At 39.6% G+C, this 22,429-nt stretch overlaps 1 protein-coding gene across 1 annotated transcript in view; it reads right to left on the bottom strand.

Moving 5' to 3' along the window:
* The window catches only part of AIG1 (androgen induced 1), a 123,564-nt gene extending 101,515 nt beyond the window's left edge, over nt 1–22,049 (bottom strand). Inside the window, exon 1 of the mRNA XM_057364823.1 lies at nt 21,734–22,049. Within this exon, the coding sequence (XP_057220806.1) occupies nt 21,734–21,874 (141 nt within the window). The 5' untranslated portion in view covers nt 21,875–22,049. The remainder of the gene's footprint in view (nt 1–21,733) is intronic.
* Between the last annotated feature and the right edge of the window lie 380 nt (nt 22,050–22,429).

Here is a 22,429-nt window from a genome sequence, read left to right as displayed (position 1 = left end):
ACTTAGTGCTTTGTACACCAAACCAGTGATTTAAATTAAGCTTGAAAAAAATACATGAAACACTACGGTAGCTGGACAAAACAAAAACAAAAGCAATTTCTTTGTGGTAAGATATACTTAGTAAGCAGACTGCTACACTCTGCATGACTTGCCATTTTCAGATGAAGCCCCTGGTGAAGAAAATTGCAGAGAAATAAGGCCTAAGGCATTGATGCCACATGAACATTGCAAAAACGTCACACTGACTACAACCGCCTAGTCAACCACAGGCAGAAAAAGATTACAGTGTTTGGGAAGGTAACCAGACTTGTAAGGGACAAAACCAAGTAACTAAATGGTAAACACTTYCCCTAAAGAAATAAAATGATGATTTTTGCTATGCTCCTTATTTTTCATTATACTAGAAAATGGGGACTAAAATGGTGCATTTATTTTATTTCTGTTAGGTAAGTACCATGACTAGTTATAGGCTGGAATACACTAAAATATTTCACAGCAGAATTCAGAACAGTTTTAACCAAATAAATGATCTTACTTAGGATGTGTTGCAAATGCAAAGAAAAGCTTAAAACAACACATTATGTATTTAAATGACATACTGAACAAATGAAATGTTTTCTGTAGTAAGTAAAACCAGATTTAGTGTTTCTTTTCACTATGCTCTACAAGATTTTAGAGGCACTAGAAATTATCCTCCCACACCTCATTGTTATTCACAGGTGAGTAGGAGGAAAACCAGTTTTCCTACTTTGTAACTCCCAGCTGGTTTCTCACTGAATTGATTTCTCTYCATTCTGTGTGAATGAAATAGTTACTGAACTATCCTAATGAATAACCAGAAGAAATACTTTCTCTGCATCTGCAAAGAGCAGTGCTGTCAAAAAAGTAATTAACACTGAAGGAAACTCTAACTCTGGTGCTTAACCATTACTTRTAGTGGTTCTGTGGTGTGGTTCCCATTAAAAGGTTCAATTGCACACTGTCCATTTAGATGTAACAAGTGCTATTGAAAAATATGGATGTATAGTACACGCTTTTAAAGTATCTGAAAATATGCTGTACTGGGATACATGATGGAGTATGAGTGTGTTACGTTATCACACATCCAGCAAAGAAGATTGTCATCAGTGAGATCCCTAGCAGACAATGTGATTGAGCAGTTCTGTACAACACAACAGAAGGAGCTGGATGTGTAATCATAGAAGAGTGGAGGTTCATAAGTCATCAATCAGAACTCAAGTGGGCAAACTAATAGGAAACATGGGTCCGTGTGGAGCATGATCTGAGCAAGGGATTGGACTAGATGACCTCATGGCCTACCTTCCAACTTGAGTGATCTATGATTACATCAAGTCTGGGGCTTCATGTAAAGGAAAGTGTTTAGTTTCATCAAGGATTGTGAAATCTCTTGTTTGCAAAATTCACATTTTTCTTGAACTATTCCAGCTGATTACATAATTTTAAACACTTCTGAACTATTTTCACAATTTACTGAAGGAATTTTCCTATTGTTGTTACAGGTTTAAGCTTCACATGAGGATTCTGGTCAACAGACACTGCAGCAACACTACTTGGTCTTGTGTGTCTCCCTACTGGTAAGACTCCAAACATGTTACATTACATGCATAGAACAATTGAAGATCTAAGTGTAAAATTGTACATCAGACTTTGACTAACAGGTACTCAGAAGCACCTGGTTGCTATTTTATATGCTTATTTAGAAACAATCAAAAAAAATCAAACCCTATCCAAGTTGTTAGCCATGTAAATACAAAAATCATTCTGTGATTGCAACATCTGTGACTTGACAGGCTCAACTCATCCATTAGAATAAAGAGRAGTTATTTGAGCATGTTTAGGCATATACCTTACTGACACTCAAAAAGAGTAAGATAAGTAGCTGATTCTTTCATTGCCATTTTCTGTCGAAACAGGTCAGGAAGTTTTTATATACACACATACCAGAACTGCCTTTTAAACCTCTCAAGTGACTGTTCAAAATCTGTTTCTATCTCCACGAAACTGAAAGATATTGAAAACAATAGTTTTGTCTTTTACATGTAATTTTACAGTCCACTGTTTTTCAGTCATACAAAGAAGTCATATGAAGTCACACCACGTCAAACTTCTGGTTCACATGAAGGGATGCCATCCATTCTTTTGTGAGGTCCTTATCATGGAATTTTTTTTCCTGGATCCACTGTACTGGTGTCAGCAGCAAACTAACACCARTTCATATTTTAGCCAAGATGTACCATGTTGATAAAAAATTATCACTTCAGTATCAGCCAGGCAAGTTGCATATGAAATGCAGCACTAATGTAATTTCTCGAAAAGCTTTGCAGGTAGTCTTTCCAACAGCTAATGGTATGTTATGAAGGGGCTTATCAACTGGGAGAATACCTTCAAGGATTTGAACTCCCATAGGTGGTTTTTATATCTGTGAGCAATATAGGCAAGACAATAACAAACTAAGATGAAATTTTCTTTTCACTTTTTTGAGTCTTCTGTCAATTAAAATGCAAGAAGCAAGATACAGATAGAACAAAAATTATTTTCTCCATTTTAGATAACATCTGAACCCCAAACCTCCGTTTATGTTGGGATATTGAAGTCTTCCAATTTTAATCCTTTGGACATGTACACTTCTTAAAAGGAATCTACCATTCCTCACYATTGCTCCTGAAAACTAGAGCTAGAACTTTGAATCTTAATGCCTGTTAAAGGCACCATAATCACATTTATTTTAGACTGCAGAGATAAATACAGCTAGAAGAAAGAACAAGAACAAAGAGACTGTGGTAGGAAGACTGTTGCTGCCTTTCCCCTTACAGCAAGTTCAGTTCTATATATCGTACATATACTCCACAAACAAGATCCAACCACCCTCATTACACATCCTGGTTGGGGGGAGAGGTGTCTTTCTCCTTTATTTGGCCTGTAGTACAACTTCAATGGATCCCACATTGCAATGTTCTCTGAGATTTCTATTTGTGCAGGTTTTGAATGCGGTAAAGTAAATGTCCTTCATAGTAGGTAATATGGGACGGTGTTTTAGATCAGTGGTGCTAAGTGTTGAAAATAGGTATTTTGGTAATGACTGCRCAGTGTTTACACCAAGTCCAGGCTCTTTCTGCCACTCACACTGTCCCAGTAGAGAGGAGGCTGGGGTGCAGGAGAAGCTGGGAGCAGACATAGCTGGGACAGCTAATCCCAAGAGACCAAAGGGATATTCCACACTATATGGCATCATGTCCATTATATAAATCAGAGGGAAGAAGAAGGAAGASGGGGATATTCAGAGTAATGGCGTTTGTCTTCCCAAGTAACTGAGATGTGTGATGGAACCCTGCTTTCCTGAAGATGGCTGAACACCTGCCTGCCCAGGCGAAGTGGCAAAAAGCCCCTTATTTTGCTTTGCTTGTGGGCATGGCTTTTGCTTTTCCTACTGAACTGTCTTTACCTCAACCCACAGGTTTTCTCACTTTTACTCTTCTGATTCTCACCCCCATCCCACCACAGGGGGATGAGCAAGGGYTGCGTGGTGCTCTGTTGCTGGCCAGGGTTAAATCATGACAGTACTCCMCTACTGCTGTGGTTACTGAACTTTAACTGCAGCAAAGTTTCTAAACAAAACTCATTTTTCTAAGCATATGGGGCATGAAAGCATAGAAGTCTACATGATGGATTTTGAGATAAGCCACACTGAAGAGCCATAACCAATTCATCTATGTACAGTCAGGTAAAATTAGGCTGGTGTTTTGTTTCTCTTTTATTAATTTTTTCTTTGACATTCAGAATGTTTGATAAAATATCCTACCTATTAAGGCAAGAAATATTTTCTAATGCAGTTAAACAATACTGTATTACTGATTTATTCGAAGAAACTCTGAAGAAAAATTACAGCTACTATTTCAGCAGAGTCTCTACAATCATTTAACATTTACAGGTAGGACTTTAAAATAAACTGAAAAGGAAAACTACTAGAATTCATAGCACAAGCTACAAAGCAATAGAAGACTGCATTTTACCTGAAAATATCATCCAGTGAAGTAACAATAGCTAATTTTATTGTCAATTTTATAGATAAATTGAAGCCCAGAGAATTTACTAACTCCCTGTGATGACATCTTAAAGCTCAGGGCACKCTGGAAGAAGACAGTCAAAACTCTTGACTGAGCAAGACTCATTAAATAATCCTTTTGACCTTGACAGAAGACAGTTGGCAGAAATTCTTCAGGATTTGATTATCTCCCTCCCCTATAGACATCTTTGAATGCTCATACTTCAATACAGACATGCACATTTCTAAATAAACCACTTACATCTTTCTCTTGCTGATAAAGCAATGCCCATATGATAATTCTATCATGGAAAGAAAAAAAAAAGAAATTTCGTCACAGACTTTCACAAGGAGTGCAAAAATTTAAACGAGTTCTTCAGTTTGCCTGTTTACCAGATTAAACAGGTATTTCTAAATGGTATCTGCTTCATGGAAGAAATAAAGTTAGACCGAGGCTGGATGAAAGCTATCTTTTGAACCTTCAATCTCCTCTATGTCTACATACAAAGTGGAGACAAGATGCAAGCAATATCAGATGATAACAGCGTGTGTTCATATTGATAAGATGTAAATGGCAACACAGGGTGTAAGCTACAGGCCTTAAAACTGAATCAAGAATGCACAGAAATTCAAGCAGTAACRAAGTTACATCCTCATTTGCAAAAGAGTAGAACAATAATAAAACTAGCCTAAATTTCAAAGCAAAATTGTTACAAGCAAATCTGGACTATGATTAATAGAATATAAACACCTAAAATTTTTTTGCTGCCATGACTGTTTACAACTAATTAAGCAGATAATTTTTTCACACTCCATTTGCAGCAACATTTCTGTTTGAAGTGTTGTGAAGATGTAGTGTTTGTCCATCACAAACACTTGTAAATCTCACTTTTTGATGGTTCTACACTTTGATCAATTCAGTGCCTTTATGACTTCAAGGAAACTGGATTTCAGAGATTYATGCAATTTCCTGAGAACTGGCCATACGAAACATTTGATGACCTCTAACTTTGGCTCTTTGTGCTGTTGTCCATGACACAGTTGAGRTGAGAAAAATAAACCAGTGCATAAGTAATATCAAGGATAAATATCAATATTGCTTCCTTTTGTGACTGTGGTCCTTTAAAAATACTTTGACATACCTCATGAATGGCAAAGGTCTGAAGCACAGCTTGTCACAGACCCACAAGAAAATGACGMGGGAAGGAAGGATGTTTATAATGGAATTGAGTCTGATAGCTGTAAGCTTAAAGCGCAAATCAGATTAATCTCTGGGGATTTAGATTTTCAACTGATAAAAATTTGGAAGCCATTGCCATATGATTACAGATTAAAATGGCAGCCACTCGCAAAATCAGGTGTATCTGGAAGCCATCTACAAYGTTTAACTGGCATTCTTTGGAGGTAGATACCCCTTATCTGAGTATAAGAGCAAAGGCTCTTAGGACAGCACAGGTCAAATAATGCACTAGCACAGAGTAAAACATCTGACAGCAAAACTGACTCTGATTCTAGAAGTTATTAGGGTCCATGACTTTTTCATATGCTAACAGAAAACTTTAGATCTTCAGATTTTCTTTTTAGACCATTTACTTTAATTAAGTCAAAGAGCTTTTTAGGCCACATAGCTCAAAGAGATACTAGGGAATTAATTCWGAAAATACTGATTTCAAGCTCTGGGATGCGAATGCAAAAAATGCACACATAATAAAACATGCTTAGAAAACATACTTTGAGAAAAAGAATAAGCCATAAACCTTTATTCTCCCCACAGAAAAGTGTTAATTAATGAGATGRCTGAAAGCCATAAACATAAAGAAAACATAAAACCCAAAGGAGGCTGTGAATTAACTTGACACTATCCACTTCTTCACATGAATGCAATACTTCTTGTTGTACATGGCACATCCTCCTCTCTATTATAGCAAGCACATATAAGTGCATATACATATAGTCTCTCTTTTGGCTATGGTTGGCATTGCCTTTTGTCCTGAAAAGAGGCAGGGCACTCCACAGCTATGAAAGCTGGATCTCCTCAAGGGCTGCCCCAGCTCAGTACCACAGGCTGCCTTTCCAAGCAGGGAGAGGAAGACAGGCACCCAGGAGCCAAGCAGCAGGCTGTCTCTAGGCAGGGCTTGGCTAGGAGGCCTCAGCAATTTGTCCCTGACTGCCCCTGTTTGCCCATGAGGAAGAGGGTGAGCTGCACAGCAGTGCCTCAGCCACCCCTGAGCATCACTGCCAAAGAGTGACTACAGCAGCAACAAAACACAGCCCCGACACACTAACACCAGTGGTGCACAGGCTCAAGCATTTACATAACCACAGACTGCAAAATACACTAATAGGGACACACAAAATTTAAGATCAGAAAGACTGCCAGAAAAATGCATTCTCCTCCAAAGCATGCAMACAGCTGCCTCAGCCCAGCTTTTGAGATGGAACCTTCAGGCAGAAGGGTCCAGATCMGGAAATCAGGGATCTGACCCATGAGGATCCAGGATTGTTGAAATACTGAGGATATGTCTTTGCAATCTCCTTCGTTGCAAATCACTGATCCTTTATGAATTTTCAAATAAATAATGAATAATGGGAGAAAAAAAACTGTCCAGCACAGTAAAGCAATAATCCACGGACATAAAACACATTCCGCATTTCTCTCCTCATTCAACTCCGCAGCTACAAGAAGACAGTAGCACAGTAAACAAGCCTCCTCCTCCTCAACACACTTCAACTCATTCTTCCCACACACAGCTGCCACTATCATGCATATTTCAAAGCCTCCATCTGGGCTTGACAACTGTACCTTCCTTTCTTCCAGCCAACAGAAATACACGTCCTACTCAAACAGGCATGGATGATATCGCACTGTTTATTTCAGAAAAGAAGCTGTTCCACAAGTAGGTCGTGTGGGTGGAAGCCTTCATGCTAACCTACATGTTCACCGTGTAGGTTAGAGCTACCCTACATTCATTTTTCCCCTCTTTCCAGATAGAAATTGTCTTCAGGCAGCATGTGARGATTCGTGGTACTTGTCCAGGCTGCTGAATGCCTGCTTCTTCTGCATAAACACCTACTGTTCGCACAGGGATTAACTTCACAGTATACACCCAGCAGGTTCAACATTTCCCAGAGATTCTTCATTTATGCCACATATGCTACGCAGTGCAGGTACACCTCCTTCTGTCCAGAAATATGTCCATAATTCCAACAGCTGTTGCAGACTGAGGATGTCCTGAACTCAGCATGCACACAGGCAGTTCTCCAGTCTATGGCCTCATCTTTTTTCACTTAAGGTCAACTCACCCATGCTGGAGCTATGCCTCTTGAAGTGCTGCTGCAGGAACCACCCACTCTGCACCCACGGCAGCAGCCTACGTTCTACCATTTAAATAGCTGTGTCTCTTCCTTTCTCCCTCACCAGAAGCCTGGACTCAGCTCACCCTTCCTGCACCATCAAATGCACTCGCCTACATCCAGCACATAAACACAGGCCCTGCCTCTCTCCGCCTCTTGTACTGCAGTGGCTGGGTAGGCACAGGCTGAGGACAGTGCCTGTTTCAACACCAAGAAGGGCTAAAGCTCACCCAGGCTGTGGTTCATATCTTGGATAGCAGAAGAAGATGGGGCCAAAGCAGAGTTGGGTCGCTCCTGCTCCACCAGGGGGGAAGCACCTGGGTTCATTCACACCTGGTGGCAACATCCACGCGTTTCTGGTATCTTTGTGAACAGCAGTAGCAGCAAGTAACCAAGTGAGACAGGGCAGACTGGAGGCGATACTTAACAATCCATGCAGGGCAGGTTGAATAGCCAGTCTCACCTACAGCCCCACCACACAAAAAACCCCAAAGGCTGAATAGAAGTAATCTGTGGGCAGCCTCTGCCCTACATCACCTCCTGAACCACCTGAGATTAACAATGTTTTAACATTTACATTACACAACTAAGGTAATTCCTAAAGGATTTTAATGACTATAGGTCCAGCCAATTTCAGTGTATTTTCTGCTGGGCTTGCATTTGGTYCAAATCACACTTCATTGCAGAGAAATGTGAGGTTTAGTTAGCTAATATTTCTTAAGTGCTTTGAGATCTTGTAAYAAAAGGTGCAATGGCACTACAAAGGAATTTTACTCTTAGTAAGACACTTGCTATCAGAAGATACTGGGTTTTTTTTCAGAAGATCTCTATATGTACTGCTTCTTTCTTGGAATAAGGAAAACAAAGGAGATGGTACACCATATAACATCCCTAAAGAGAACAGACAAGATTGAACATTTAGAATGGTCAATCAGCTGTTTTTACTACTTACCTATGCTTTCTTTTGGCAGATCACCAAGGAGAAAAACTGCAAAGCAAACTCCAGTGGAAAGATACTYTCCACCCAGCATACTTATTCATTTTAGGTCATATGCAAAAAGATGTGACCTAGATCTTCTGCCACTCTGCAGGCACTACCTGTCTTCCTACTTTAACAGCATTTCCAACAAACTGAGATATGGCCTTAATTTTCCTTAAACTGATCATACAGGTTTAAAATTTTTTCTTTGATATTTATCATAGTGCTTCGGAGGTCAYCCAGGCATTTTAGGCAGACTGCTGGTATACTTAATCATTTCAGTGTCTTCCTGCAGTAAATCAGAAGGCATTATATTAATAAAATATGGGTCTGTTCCAGGTCTGATTCAGAATGCTGAATCCCCATCTACCTGGCTTAAAAAGAGTCCTTTAAAAAGGTCAGTTTACTCTATGGAATTCTGAGTATCAAGGATATGTCTTCTCTCACACAAGATATATACACCTGAGACCAGCGCGAAGACACTTGAGTGATTCAGAATGAGAGCTCAAGGCTGTCTGCACCACAACCTAGCCAAAGAGACCTTGTCTGAAAATACACCACTGAGATACAGGCACACCATGCAAATAAGTATTGCATAAAAYATGTTTGCCTCCATCACTACAGTTCTTTGTCTGGCTAATACTATTTGGTCACACAAGAAACAAGACATGCAAAATACAAGGTCTATGAGGGCAAGACTGGCCAGAAGTGAACTTCTCTTGTACCATATTATTATTATTTTGCTCCTTCTTCAAAATACTTATTAATCCCTGTAATCAGGTTGTACATATTTTTTTTTTAAAAAAAAAAGAGAAAGGTTAAATAGTTGTTCAGTTACTTTCTGGGCTTGTATTTATCACATCCTCTCCTGACTCTCAGTTTTATATTTCAAATTTAAGTTTGCATTGACTATCATCTCATACCCCACAGGTACAATTATTATGAAATAAGGTAACGTTTATGATTAAGTCACAACTTTCAGTGTTATGGCCCTCTTGTGACATCAGTCTGGCCCTTGCTAAAGAAAAATTGAATACATTTTCAATTAATAGAGCTGACAAAATATTTCTGAATAACAATTTCTCCTGAAATGGCTGATTCCCGTGTAATGTAGTTTTGCCCGAGTATTTTAATGAAGGCAATCAAATGTCTTGTTTTCACTTGATCAGTTCAACTACACTGAAACCATGAATTTGAAGTATTTTTTCTAAATCTTTCTTTTTCCTCACAAGAAATTGCGAGATTGGTTTTTTCCCTTCCCATCTGGAACAAATTCATAATTTCTAAATTTACAATCACACCAGAAGAGGCATTAAAAAAAACCCACAAAAAACCTCCTTCAATATTCTAAGTCTTATCTTGCAACATGGTGAAAACTCACATATTTCTAACTCACATGCATATATGGATGCTTTGTATCACCCAGAACTGGGAGTCTGACCTCAGCTCCTGTGCCATGTCAGCAAAACACATGGATAATACAGACAGAAGACTTTCCCATCAGCTGTCAAAAGTAACRTCAAAATATCCCTGCAGATCAAGACCTTTGCTAGATCCAGAGACCTTCTGTGGCATTTTATCATGAGGCAGTTGTGAGCATTGGTTCCAGTATTGTGCCACTCTATCACACCGGTCAAACCCCATGGTAGGGCTGCACCCTGATAGAAATGGCATTGAGACCAAAGTAGTCCAAAGTAGTAGCATCGTGACACAGCCCCCTGACTGCTGCCCAGCCCTGTGTTCAGCACAGGGAGGCTAACCAGGCAGGATACAGACTCTAGGTGGGTCATATGTTGAGCATTCCTTGTTCCAAACATCATTTGATGTCTTGGCTGACATATCTTAGAAAGATATTTGCTCTAAACCACCTAGTCCAATCAGAATTGTATTTGTATTAACATGGATTAGAGGCAACCTAATTTTACACTTCTGCCTTTGTACGTGTGCACTAGGCATTTGTTCAACCTTGCTCGTGGTTGGACATGGGGGTGTGGAGCCATGGCAGGCTTAAAAAAGGCCTTAAAAAAAAAAAAGAGTATGTTTTCATGTATGTTTGAGGAGAAAGTTTCCACTGTGAAAGGCATAATTCTCTTTACTTACTCCTAAACTGCACCAGGTGTGTCTGCATACAGTCCCAATCCACACCCACAGACAAGGTAAAAGTACTTATATATGTTCACATGAAAATAAACAGAAGCTTCTTCTATTAATACCAGTAACAGCTGACAAGATAAACAACATTCAAAAATATTTTTATTTATCTCACTGAATATAGTAATTTCAAACCTCATGACAATTGTTATAAGACAGGTTTACTTATTAGAAAACATAAAATACAACTTTAATAATTTCAGTATCTCATTTAAAACAAACTTAAAAAAATGGAAAATGTCTGAATAAATACTGATTGCTGATTCTGTACAACATTTTGATTTTTCATGTTAAACATCAGTTTTTATCAAGRACCTGCTTCTGAATTGAAAATTTTAGCATAAAAAAACTGAATGGCAGACTACCAAGAAATGACAAGATTTTAACACCATAATAAACATTAGGATCATGATCCATTATGCTTAACACTTTCAGGCTTTTTTTTCCTGTAACCAGGATGCTTAAAAACTTGCTCAAAAACAGAAAGCAAAGCTAAGAGTCTTATGTAACAGCATAATTTCCAAATTGGTTTATTTAAGGCCACACCACACCAAGATCAAGTTTTTCTAATGGCAGATGGCTTATTCTTTATGGTTTTGGGTCTATATAAGGTGCTTAGAAAACACAAAGAGAATGACACTGAATAGATCTGGTATTTTGGAAGGACAGGGCAAGGATGCAGAAAAATACATGAGAGTGAATGCGCTGGGAGGGAAGGCAGTATGTGTGAATTGTGGTAAAGGAGTGTAAGGAGCCTGTGGGGTAAGAAAGGTAGCACTTGACGGGAAAACACAGGCTTCTGGAAGAGGACTAGGTGCGCAACTGGAACTGCAATGCAGAGCTGAAAGATCAAGGAGAGTGTGCTGGGTTAGGAGATATTAGAAACAGGGAAAGAGACACTGGACAGGGGGATYTGTACAAGGAAAAAAGGCAGAAAATATACTGATAGCTGACAGCAACTTGTAACTGAAGAGCCTGCCTGGGTGATACAGGGCACAAATGGATCAGGGCAAAGTGGCAGCACTTTAACTGACAAAGCCAGCAGCAGATGAACATTCATCCCTTGCACACCCTCAGAAAAATCATATATTCCTTTTATGTTGTAAGCTAAATTTTAAAATCAAGAAATTCAGATCCCATTGGCTCAAAACTCAAAGTAATGAGGTCCCTCCACCCTTTTCCAAAATTCATCATCATAAAATACATCTCATCATTTGAATTCAGCCTTGTAATTAATGGGGAACAAAATAGCTCTGAATTATTTTGGTAGTATCACTGTAAGTAGGTTTTGCCCCAAACCACAAAAGAAAATAAAACTTAGCCTGAAATGACATATGACTTAACAGCATAGAATACAATCTAGGGAAAACCAAAGGTGTCTAGCTTCTGAAATTATACTGGCAATGAGTCAAGAAGATTTGAATGCTAATCTTCTATAATAATATATTAGAATTACAAACATCATCAGCTCCTTAATAAATACAGGAATATCCCTTTCTAGCCATGGTAGGTCATGAGACAGCTGACCCAAAAGCTGTCTAGTCTCTCCTGTCCTCTAGAGTTGACACTGAAAAAGAACAGAATCTTGAACCATTGTAATCTTCTACTCATGGTTCATTAATTGATCACCTAAACTGACTTCAGTAGTAGCAGACCAACTTACTCTTGGATGTGCACAGTATTTGAAGAGGCTATGGAACAGAGCAGGTCTTACAAACAGTTTGCTATTTTCAAATTATGCTCAGCATCAATAAATAACTATTATATCAAAGCATAAATAAATATTATATCAAACATACACATACATATATCAAAGATGTATATCCACACCCAAACACCCCAAATCCCAAATCCTAAATGTCCAATTTAAAAGTTCAGTGCTGTGCAGTTCCACACACAGAGGTTTCCATCGTGACTCATGCATTCTTGGGACTCACTTCCTGGGACCCACTGGAATGCAGATAATTGTGTCTACTGTACAGTCCTTGGAWCATAGACAGAACAAGTAAACCCAGGTTAAGAAAGTTTTCACAGCATGGAGTCTCAATTTGTCTGTAAGCTTAAGTGAACAGCAAATGCAGACCTCTGCATCTGTCAGTGCATATGGCTTCTAACTAGGGACAAGCTCTGCAGGCACCCTGCGCTGAGCAGAGCGTGCTCAACCAAACAYGTGTGTGCGGGGAAGTGGTGCTGTGCCACCAGTGCCCCCAGCCAGGGGGGTGTGTGGGGAGACTGTATGGGTGCGTGGGAGGAAGAAATGACAGAGAGGAAAAGGAAAGGAGGGAAGTCTGAGGGAGCTAACACATGCTGGTTTAGCCAAGAAATACCAGCCATCCTTTATCTCCAACCCTTGTTTTCCCTCGTTTTATCCTCCTAGCCGGCAGTCACATATCTAAATACCAGTTTGTCACAACACAAGGCCGGTCAGCATGGTGCACTCTGTCACCAACACGCCCCAGGTACAAAGTACTGTCTCACTCACTTCCCTACTTCCTTTCTTTACACAGCTGAGCCTGTGCAAGCGCTGGCCATAAACAAATTGTGTCTTCTCTAGRGTCAAGGGCCCTACTGCAGTGCCTCAGGATCAGCCACTTGCCCCAACATTAGCTATATGAAACGCTTCCACCACTTCAGGCACACGCTTGTTATGCATCTCACAGAGAAAACATCACTTTTGCATTCTTGCATTTCACCAACACATATAGCAGCATTTAAAGTCAGCAGGTTGTTTTWATTCCTTTTACATCTGACCAAGTACATTTAGAAACATATGCCACCTGTGCTTTGCGTGTGGAACTCCCACTCCTGCTGACTTCTAATAATATTAGCAATAATAATAAATAACGATTTGTTACTTATGCGCTGCCAGGACCAGACAGCTTCAAGACACATGATAAAATATATGCAAATATAGGGGAGCAAAAAGTAAATTTACCATCAGGTACACAAAGCAGTAGGTTTAAAAAAAATAAACAAATACAAACAGCACTGCCTGAAACCAGAAATGAGCCAATCAATCCCAAACAGATTAAAATTTAAATTCTCACCTAGGTCCCTCCTTGTGCAAGCARCTCAAACAGTCTAAAAAGTCTAGTGGCATTTGCAGAGTTAAGATTCAGCCTCTTAAATTGTTTCACTGAGACTAATTAATTGCAAAAACCCACCACCCCTAATGCATTGCTTTACAAGTAAGGAAGGAATTAGTGAGGGATTTTACATCCTGCTCTCCTGCACATTCTACTCTACCAGGACACCTAATATTCAGCTAGGAAAAATGCAGTAGTACTGGTTTTGTTTTAAGGTACACAGCAGAGTGCTCATGCACTTTACAACAACTAACCTGACAGATAGCTGTGGCAAAAATACCTGAACCATGTCAGCTACACACAGATCTAAGTGGAAATTATTATATAATTGCACCTTTTGGCATATTGGTTTGAAAAACCTACTGTAAACTGGATGCTTGTAAGGGCAGTGGCAAGACAAGATGTTCAGGGAATACAACTAGAAGCATTCAAATGATATTTTCAAACTCCCAAGGGAAAATTGCATGGATTTAGCTAAGTTGCCAGAAGGAGCCTTCATACAAATGAAAATCAGGTTCTTATTATTCCCTAGCATTTCACATGAGCTTAGCCTGTTTTCAATGAACAGAATCTCTAAAATCTGCAGTATAAAAGCAATTTTGCAGTATTAAAAAAAAAAAAAAAAAAAAAACCAGTAAATTTTGTGCAAATGCAAATTGTGCAGAGATTTCAAGAGGCTATCTCACTATAGCAGCAAACACTTTGGGTTTGCAGTATAAAAAAAAAAAAAAAAAAAGCTTGATCATAGTTCCAACTGGGAAAGGGATTTATTTTTAAGTTTTACTAAAACCTGCTTATAAATTTTAAGTTTTCTTCCTGTCTGAAAATTCTGGAAGTTTTACTTTAGCTTCCAAATGATTTTGTCTTTTCTTCAGACTTGGGTTAATTTTTTATCCACTAAACACAGCTTTTTCAGTGGCAGCATATTTAACTTTGCTGAGTTGAAAAACATCTTGCATTATACATAGTAAGGGTAATGGAACAAAGCCTGCAAAGCTTTGAAGACTAATAACAAATTAAACAGAGCCTTGGAAAATACAGTATGGGGAAAATGTAATTATACAAATAAATGCTGGCAAATAAAGCAAAATTTGAAAAAGCTGTCATTGGAAGACAAAGACTTTTCATATTCACCCATTCAAAGAGCTGGTCTACAAAACAAGTCAATTTTGTTTCTACCTTATATGCCATATATATATGCTATATATATTTACTGGAACATCARAATGAGAAGACCAGGCCTCATAGTCAAATACTTAAAAATGCCCCAAAAACCTACATTGAAAAGAGTTCGATATTTTGCATGAATGTTTTGCAAGCAGTAACATAACTTTTATTTCAAATATAGAGATATCCAATGTGAACTTTCTTATAGACCAGTATTTATTTCACTCTTGAATTCTGCAGAAAGCATACAAACCTGTCACTGGTAGTGATCTTTTTCACATTTATTGTCTGGAACTACATTAGCAATTAGAACTCCAAATGACAAGGAATTCTCAACTCACATCAAGCTCCTCCCAATATCCGTCTATATTAAAGTAGCACAATTAGAAAAATGTGTTCTAAACATTGCAGTAGGATATACACATAGGTACTCATAATACCTGTTACTAGACATGGAGGGTTGCAGCAGGAAATATTTCATCTAATGGAAGGAATCTATGATTTTTTTTATTGGTTTGCTCAGGTAAATATACACTTGGCATAATCCTTCACAAGAAATGTCATATATTCTGTTATATACACTGCAAAATTGCCTATTTTTTTCTTTATTACATTATTTTACTTTATTCAAATCTGTAAATTTATACCTGTGGAATGTGAGGGTTTTGTAATTTCATAAAGACTTTTTCCCTAAGTCAACTTCAGTTTTGTTGTACAGTAGCATATTAGCACATTTGAGATTTCCACCACACCAGTAAGAAAATATTTTTATCAYGTGAGGGTTTCCCAGTTTTCAGATAATCAAGTTTCCTTTTCTTCTTTTTCAGCCTAAGGACGAAACAAGTAACTACCCACTTGGACTTCTACCGTACAAGTTTTTGTATATCCTAAGGTTCATGTAACTGCAAAGAATCAAGTGAAATTTGATTTTTATTACACATATTTAATTTAAAACACTAAGTTTGCAATTTTCTATACTAGTTAGGAACATTATTTGATAGAAAGATAGATCTTTRCTACCACTTCAGAAGGTCAATCATCCAGAATTTATTTCTGGTATAAACTTACATAGCTGCAATAACATATAGAAGGTCAAAAATACATTGATTAAATAACTTTTATATACTTATAGTCACAATGGATTCGGATAGCTCAGAACCCAAATTAGTTCAGYAAAGAACACTAACATGGAACACTGTATGTGTTGTCCTTGTTTAAACAAATGGTTTAGTACAATTTTGCCATATGAAGGTATGCAAGATTATCTGAATTATCCTTACCACTATAATAAAATTTTAAAGAAAATAATTCAACTGTAACACAACTTAAGTAAAYAGGATGTTTTTCAAAGGGCAACAGGAAGACTACTAAACCAACTTCCTGAAGTTATCATCATTTGAAACGGTTCAGGCAAAACTTTACAGACTGTATACTGGTGTAAAATACAGCACTGCTACATATCACTCACCTACTCCAAGTTCTAAAATAATATTACTGACATTAGTTAAATCTATCATCATAGAAAGTGATCCCAATTTTTCCTTTCTTCCATTCTCCTGCTTTATGMTGCCAACTGTATTGCCAACACAAACATTTCAAGACAGCCATAACTTTCCTGAGAATTCCCAAATTAAATGTACATCATACTTAAGTACAATTGTAAAATAAAGGCAGACTAATGCAATGTGAAAACGGAACACTTCAATGTAGTGCTCAAATTCCATTCAATTTGTAATAGTGCTACCAACAGCAAATAGAAAACATCGGTCTATGAATAAAAAAGGGTGACACTATTATATTTTTATTACTGCATCAAAGGCACTATACATTACTGTTCTCCAGACATGTTACAGCCTGAGAGTGGAAAAAACCCCTCTGAAACGCACACTTAAAAGGCTCTCCCATGTATATTGTTGCCTTTTCTTTCAAATACATTAAGTATCAATAAGAAACCTCACCTTGTTATTCCTGAAAAAGCCTCTTTCTATGTAAACTGGTAAATCTTCCATTGACTGTATTATCTGCTATCGTAACACCACAAAGATATTTCGATATGATGATACATTACCACTGGGAATAATACGTATTATTTTACTACACTTCTGTAATCTTTTCACTCAAAAGCCATAAAATACTCAAGTATCAGGGTAACTTTACAGATGATGAAAAAGGAAAGCAGAAGGAAAAAAGTTATTTTACTAAAGGAAATCCTGTAGAAGTGTCATAGTTATATTACATAGAGTATGGTATGTGTTCTCACTTTGGTCCTCTGTGGCAACTTTAACCCATACAGTTCTCAATGAAACTCGCTCAATTTCAGACAATGCACCAATGGTACAGTTTAGTATTCCTTAATTCTGAAACCTCTGGCCTCCAGTATTTTGTTGTCATTTTATTTCCTATCAGCTTGACTAAATCCAAATTGGGCACAAATCATGAAACATTTTTAGCCATGCTTTGTTAAACTGATACCCTTTTTTGTTGTCTAGTAACTATATCTCATGTAATTTAATAACTAATACATTAAATCAATAAATTATAAGTCTAACAACTCAAGTTTCTAATCCTTTGATAATGTGGCCCTTTGAAAGTTTTCAAAGACAAGGAACTAAGTTCTGCTCACTTATTTGAGCTTAATCAAACTAAATCTAAAGGCGTTTTCTGCAAAACAAATTCAACATTTACTGGCAAAAAAAAGTGCTGAGAACAGAACACACACCTGTTTTTTGTAGARCTCAATCTGCCAGATAATGTATAAAAGTTCACAGAGACGTCCTGCTATTTCTTTCAAGAGAATAATAAATGTGTAATGTCAGGCAGATTTATGTATGAGCAATATCAGTTCCTCTCTAGCTTTGGCTGCCCTGAATCAAACCATAGGAATAACCAGGTTAACATTCTGATACTCAAAATGGGACCATTAATTTTATGACCATTAATCATAAAACACAACACTTGAGACTGTTTCCAAAAATCTGGCCTTGCTTTTTGTCTCTGTAACTACCCTGTGCAGCCTATCGAAGAGACCTTAAGATTATAAAAAAAAAAAACTAACAAAAACCCATACATTTCTTAATACATGTGCACTAGTATCTTGATTTACTCTACTTTCTTTGAGGAATAAGGTTTCAAGAGGAACTCCACAATAAAAACTAGATGTTATTTAGACCAGCATGTCCCTTAATAACAAGGTACATATTTACTTCAACTCTAAGCTACTTTTCTGCTAATTATTACACATACGCAAACACAAAAAGTAGAATTGGTCTTCTTCTGGCACCCACAAGCTCCACCTTATTCCAGAAGACAAATTCTTTTTATTTTTGCTTCTTTTCCCAACCAAAGTAAGAAATCCAGGAGAAACTGAAGAATAAAATGCAATAGCAACTTTTAAACARCTTGGTGCAATGGATTCAACAAATGTGTATTTATAAAGGCAAGTGTGTGACTGCAGTGTATGCAGGATGACCTAGTTATCTTGTAACCAAATACTATTATCTTTAATCCAGCTACTTCAAGTACCTACAGAACTGAATCGGGAAAAATTCTGAGGGATTTACATAGCTGACAAATTTGTTGCAAAGAATCATGTTTCATGGCATCATTTGCAGCCTAACTTAATTTTCAGCTATGAAGCTCRACAATGAATTTATGGGATGTGGCACAGAACAGTGCAGTCCTGCAGCATTCTACTACTAAAGAACAAAACCATGAATCTGAGTTAAACAAAAGCAGCTATACAAGAAATTTCAGGCCCGTTTCTTGAAATTTCCCATCTGAATCCAATTCTTTGCTATTTTCACAGGAACAAACCHCGGGGTTTGTGTTTTGAGTTTCAATGAAAGCAACACGTAGTTTGGAACTAGCCTGAATATTCAGTTCCATAATTCCATCTGCTGGGTCCACTGACTGATTTTGGCAGCAACTCTTCCCCTCTTCATACCTTGGTTTTCCACTCTACATGACAAAGACACTGCTCTCTTTTCTGTGTGTGCGTTCGAATACACAAATACTAGGCACGTATTTTCACCACCTTTTGAATAAACAGGGTAAGTATCTACCACCTCTGTATGCCAAGAAGAAAGTCTGGAGAATCTACTACTAGTAGCAACAGTCASGAGTATCCCCAGTGTACTGTCAAAACATACTGCCTGTCCATTGCTTCATAAACCAGAAAAATATTCCACTGACACAGGTGTTTTAGGGAATGTTGTCACCACATTTGCAACTCCAAAAAGAACTAGTCAGTCCTCAGAATGATGGCAATTAAAATAAGTCATTGGTTAAATTTGTTTTCTTTCCTAATTGCGGGACAGGAGAGATTAAGAATGAACACTGTCATTCAAAATATTACTTAGGTATGAACATCCAAAATATTTTGGATGGACAGGGACATTACAATTGTATTAAACAACCTCCTCACAATGCTCAACTTTGTGAACAGTGTGAGGGCTCCAACTCTGTTCAAATCATTGCATAYGCTTATAATGCTTTACTGTCCTCTGTTTTAGAGTCCAAACTACTAGATTTTCATAATTCAATTAAATAGTACCTGCAGATAACTGTAAATCATTTCCCACAGCACCACTGCAAAGCTAGGTACTTAAAACTCCAAGTGATTTATGGATGCTGAAACTGGAACGAAAAACTCTTACAAAAGGAGAGATGGAAAAAATTCCAAATTACTTTTCCAATTAAACTCACAAACTGACTTTTTTCAAAAACTGATAGCAGTTTTTGGAAGCAGAAAGAATTTCTACGTGCTTCTGTGATGTCAAAGATGAAATCTCTGTTTGTGGAGGTACAATCTGTAGCAAGAACACACGTCTGCCAAGACTCTGGCATTGATGATATTTTGTCTAGACAGCCTTTGAATGTGACTGACACAGGAACAGTGCACATGGTTGAGCAAACTGAAACTTATGGAAGAGCTTTTCAAGACTTAGTAGAGACACAGGATTTTGGAAACGGGCCTAACATCCTCCARCCATGCCTCCTGGTATCCTCCTCAGGAATCTAACTGGTTTTGTTTTGTCAAGTCTCCCAGTYGTCCCAGTGAACAGAAAGACAGATTTGCTTACATAAGATGCCAGTAGGGCCATTTGGACATAACGAAATATTGTCAGCAAGTGGAGAGGTCTGCGTGCTGGCTAGTCACTGAAAAAGGCATTCAAGCCATTGAATTGTGTGTTATTTTGAAGGATTGAAGACTGTAAGAAATTGCTAAACCTTTTCCCAACTACTGGGCTTGACTATGAGAAACACATGACAATTTTAGCTGAAGGACAGAAATTACCAGCTGCAGTTGATAACTAYTCTAGATATTTTAGAAAACACTACATATTTACCTTGACTTTTTCAGCCCTGACAGAAGGAGCCTGAACCATCTGCATGATTTGATGGAAAAGTCGACATGAACTTGCCACAGACAAGGCTGTARTTTTTGGGAAATGATGACTATCATTTACTGTTAAATTTTCACTGTGTGATAGCCCTGGTTGACTTAGTCCTCAAGCAACTGTCAGGGCTAGAGAAGAGAGAAAAAGGTGAAGGAGACTCAAAGAGATTATCAGCTTTTAGCTTTAGCTGGTTCACTTGCAGTCCAACTGTCACTGAAAGTAACAGCTACCCYCCTAACTTACCAGGATTTTATGCCAACTTCTATTAACCAATATTACAGACAGCATTATTAAGCAGCCCAAAAGGAAAAAGAGATTAGATTCTAGTTTGTCCTCCAGAGAAACATCAAGCCTTAAGACACCAATTTACAGTGCACTAAAAGCACTAGTTAATGCTGTGAATCCTCAGAGATCCAGCAAATCATTGCACCTACCAAAACAAKTATCCTGGCAAACTGAAAAATACAGCAGATGATGCTTCTCTGCAAATAAAATATGGACCCTCAGTGAACCTTAACTTAATCCTCATACAGAAATTTGAACACTTGACTTGTTTGGCTATTAGTTTTTGAGTTTGACCTCATTATTGAGTCATTGTCATGCGTGTAAGCAAGAACAGCAATATTTGTGAATCTACAGTGAAGTTCTGAGAGGGATGTTATGGAGGCACTGAAGTATTTGTATTTTGGGACCTTTCAATAACTGAGTTGAAACCGCAAAATTTCTCACATAATTACATCGTGGATACAAAGAAAAAAAAATTTATCTAGGTACTAGGTGTATTTGCTATCATATTTCTGAACCAGAAACCAAGTTTCTCCTCCCATCTCCTCTCTTCCTCCCGCCCCCTCTCCTCCCACCTGYACTAAGGGTACACTTGTGGAGGCAGAGAGCCTAGGAAGCTCAGATTAAAAATAGCCCTGGCTAGCACCTGGTGTTTTCCAGCAGGCCAGCATGCTGGTGACTCTTCCAGATCTGGACCCTTATGAAGAAATATTATGAAATGACACGTCTTTTATTTCATACAATCGTTTATGGATTTGCAACCAAAACTAACTGGATCTGGCAAGCTGGAGTTGCCTAGCACTTTTTGCATCACTGACACACTTGCACCTGTCACGGATGGATTCCTCAGAAAGATCACAGGGAGCAAGACGTATTTTATTTTGACAGCACACGGGAGCCAGATGCTGGGCCAGCAGGTTCTGGTGTTCACTGTCGGCCATTAGRAAAGGCGAAACACATCACCAGCACTGGGGTGGCTGACAGGCCGTCAGGCGCACCGTCCCCACGGCCGCTTGCACGCAGCAGCCGCTCGGCTTTGTCCGTGCCTGTCTCCGTTCAAAGCACCCGGCTCCGCGGCTGGCTCCTCTCACGGCCGGCCCTGCAGCCCCAACATGTCGCCGCCCCGCTTTAAGGTCACCGCATGGCGAAGCCGTCGAGYGCCGGGGGCCGCGATGCGCCCGGGCCGCGGCCGCTCCACGGGCAGCCCGAGGGAGGGGGCAGGGCCACGGCCGCCGCCGGGGGCACTTACCAGGTCTATGAAGGTCAGAAATTTCCAGCTGCCTCCATAGGTCTGATGCGCGGGCATGTCAATGGCCTTGTAATTGCACAGGATGGAGCAATAGGACAGGAGGATGGCGGCGCGCAGCACCTGGCACGGCACCAGCGCCATGTTTGCGACGCGGGGTGCACTTCCGCGTGCCTGTGTCTGTGTCCGTGTCTGTGTCCCCGTGTCCCCGCGCGTGTGTCCGTGTGTCCCTCCGTGTGTGTGCGTGTCCCTGTGTGTGTGTGTGCGCGCCGTGCGGGCGGGACTCGGAGCGCCCCCGCGGCCCGGCCGGGGCGGAGCGCAGGGCCCGCGCGGTGCGGCGGCGGCGGCAGCGGAGCGGGGCAGGGGGGCCGCAGGGCCGGGCGGCAGCGGCAGCCGGGCGGGCGGGCTCGGCGCGCTCCTGAGCCGCAGCTCCGCATCCGGCCCGGGAGGGAGGAGGCCGGGCCGTTCCCGAGGGAGCGAAGGGAGGCCAGTGTGAGCACGAGTTAATTGCAGAACCCGGCTGCCTGCCGGTTTTCAAGCGAGAACTACAGCTGGTCGGCARTTACGGCAATTGCCTTGCTCGGAGGAGCGCTGTGGCTCGTGTGTGCCCCCGGAGCGGGCGATTCCCCCGTGGCCGCCGCTGCCAATGGGCCGAAGGAGCAGGTGCCTCGGCCCCGGCGGCGGGAGCGCGGCTCTGGC

Source organism: Malurus melanocephalus, unplaced genomic scaffold (assembly GCF_030028575.1).
Source record: "Malurus melanocephalus ecotype Western Australia unplaced genomic scaffold, MMel_1.1 scaffold_43, whole genome shotgun sequence".
In the NCBI taxonomy this organism is placed as follows: Eukaryota; Metazoa; Chordata; class Aves; order Passeriformes; family Maluridae; genus Malurus; species Malurus melanocephalus.
The sequence above is the reverse complement of the archived record's forward strand: the minus strand, read 5'-3'. Positions and strand labels throughout refer to the sequence as shown.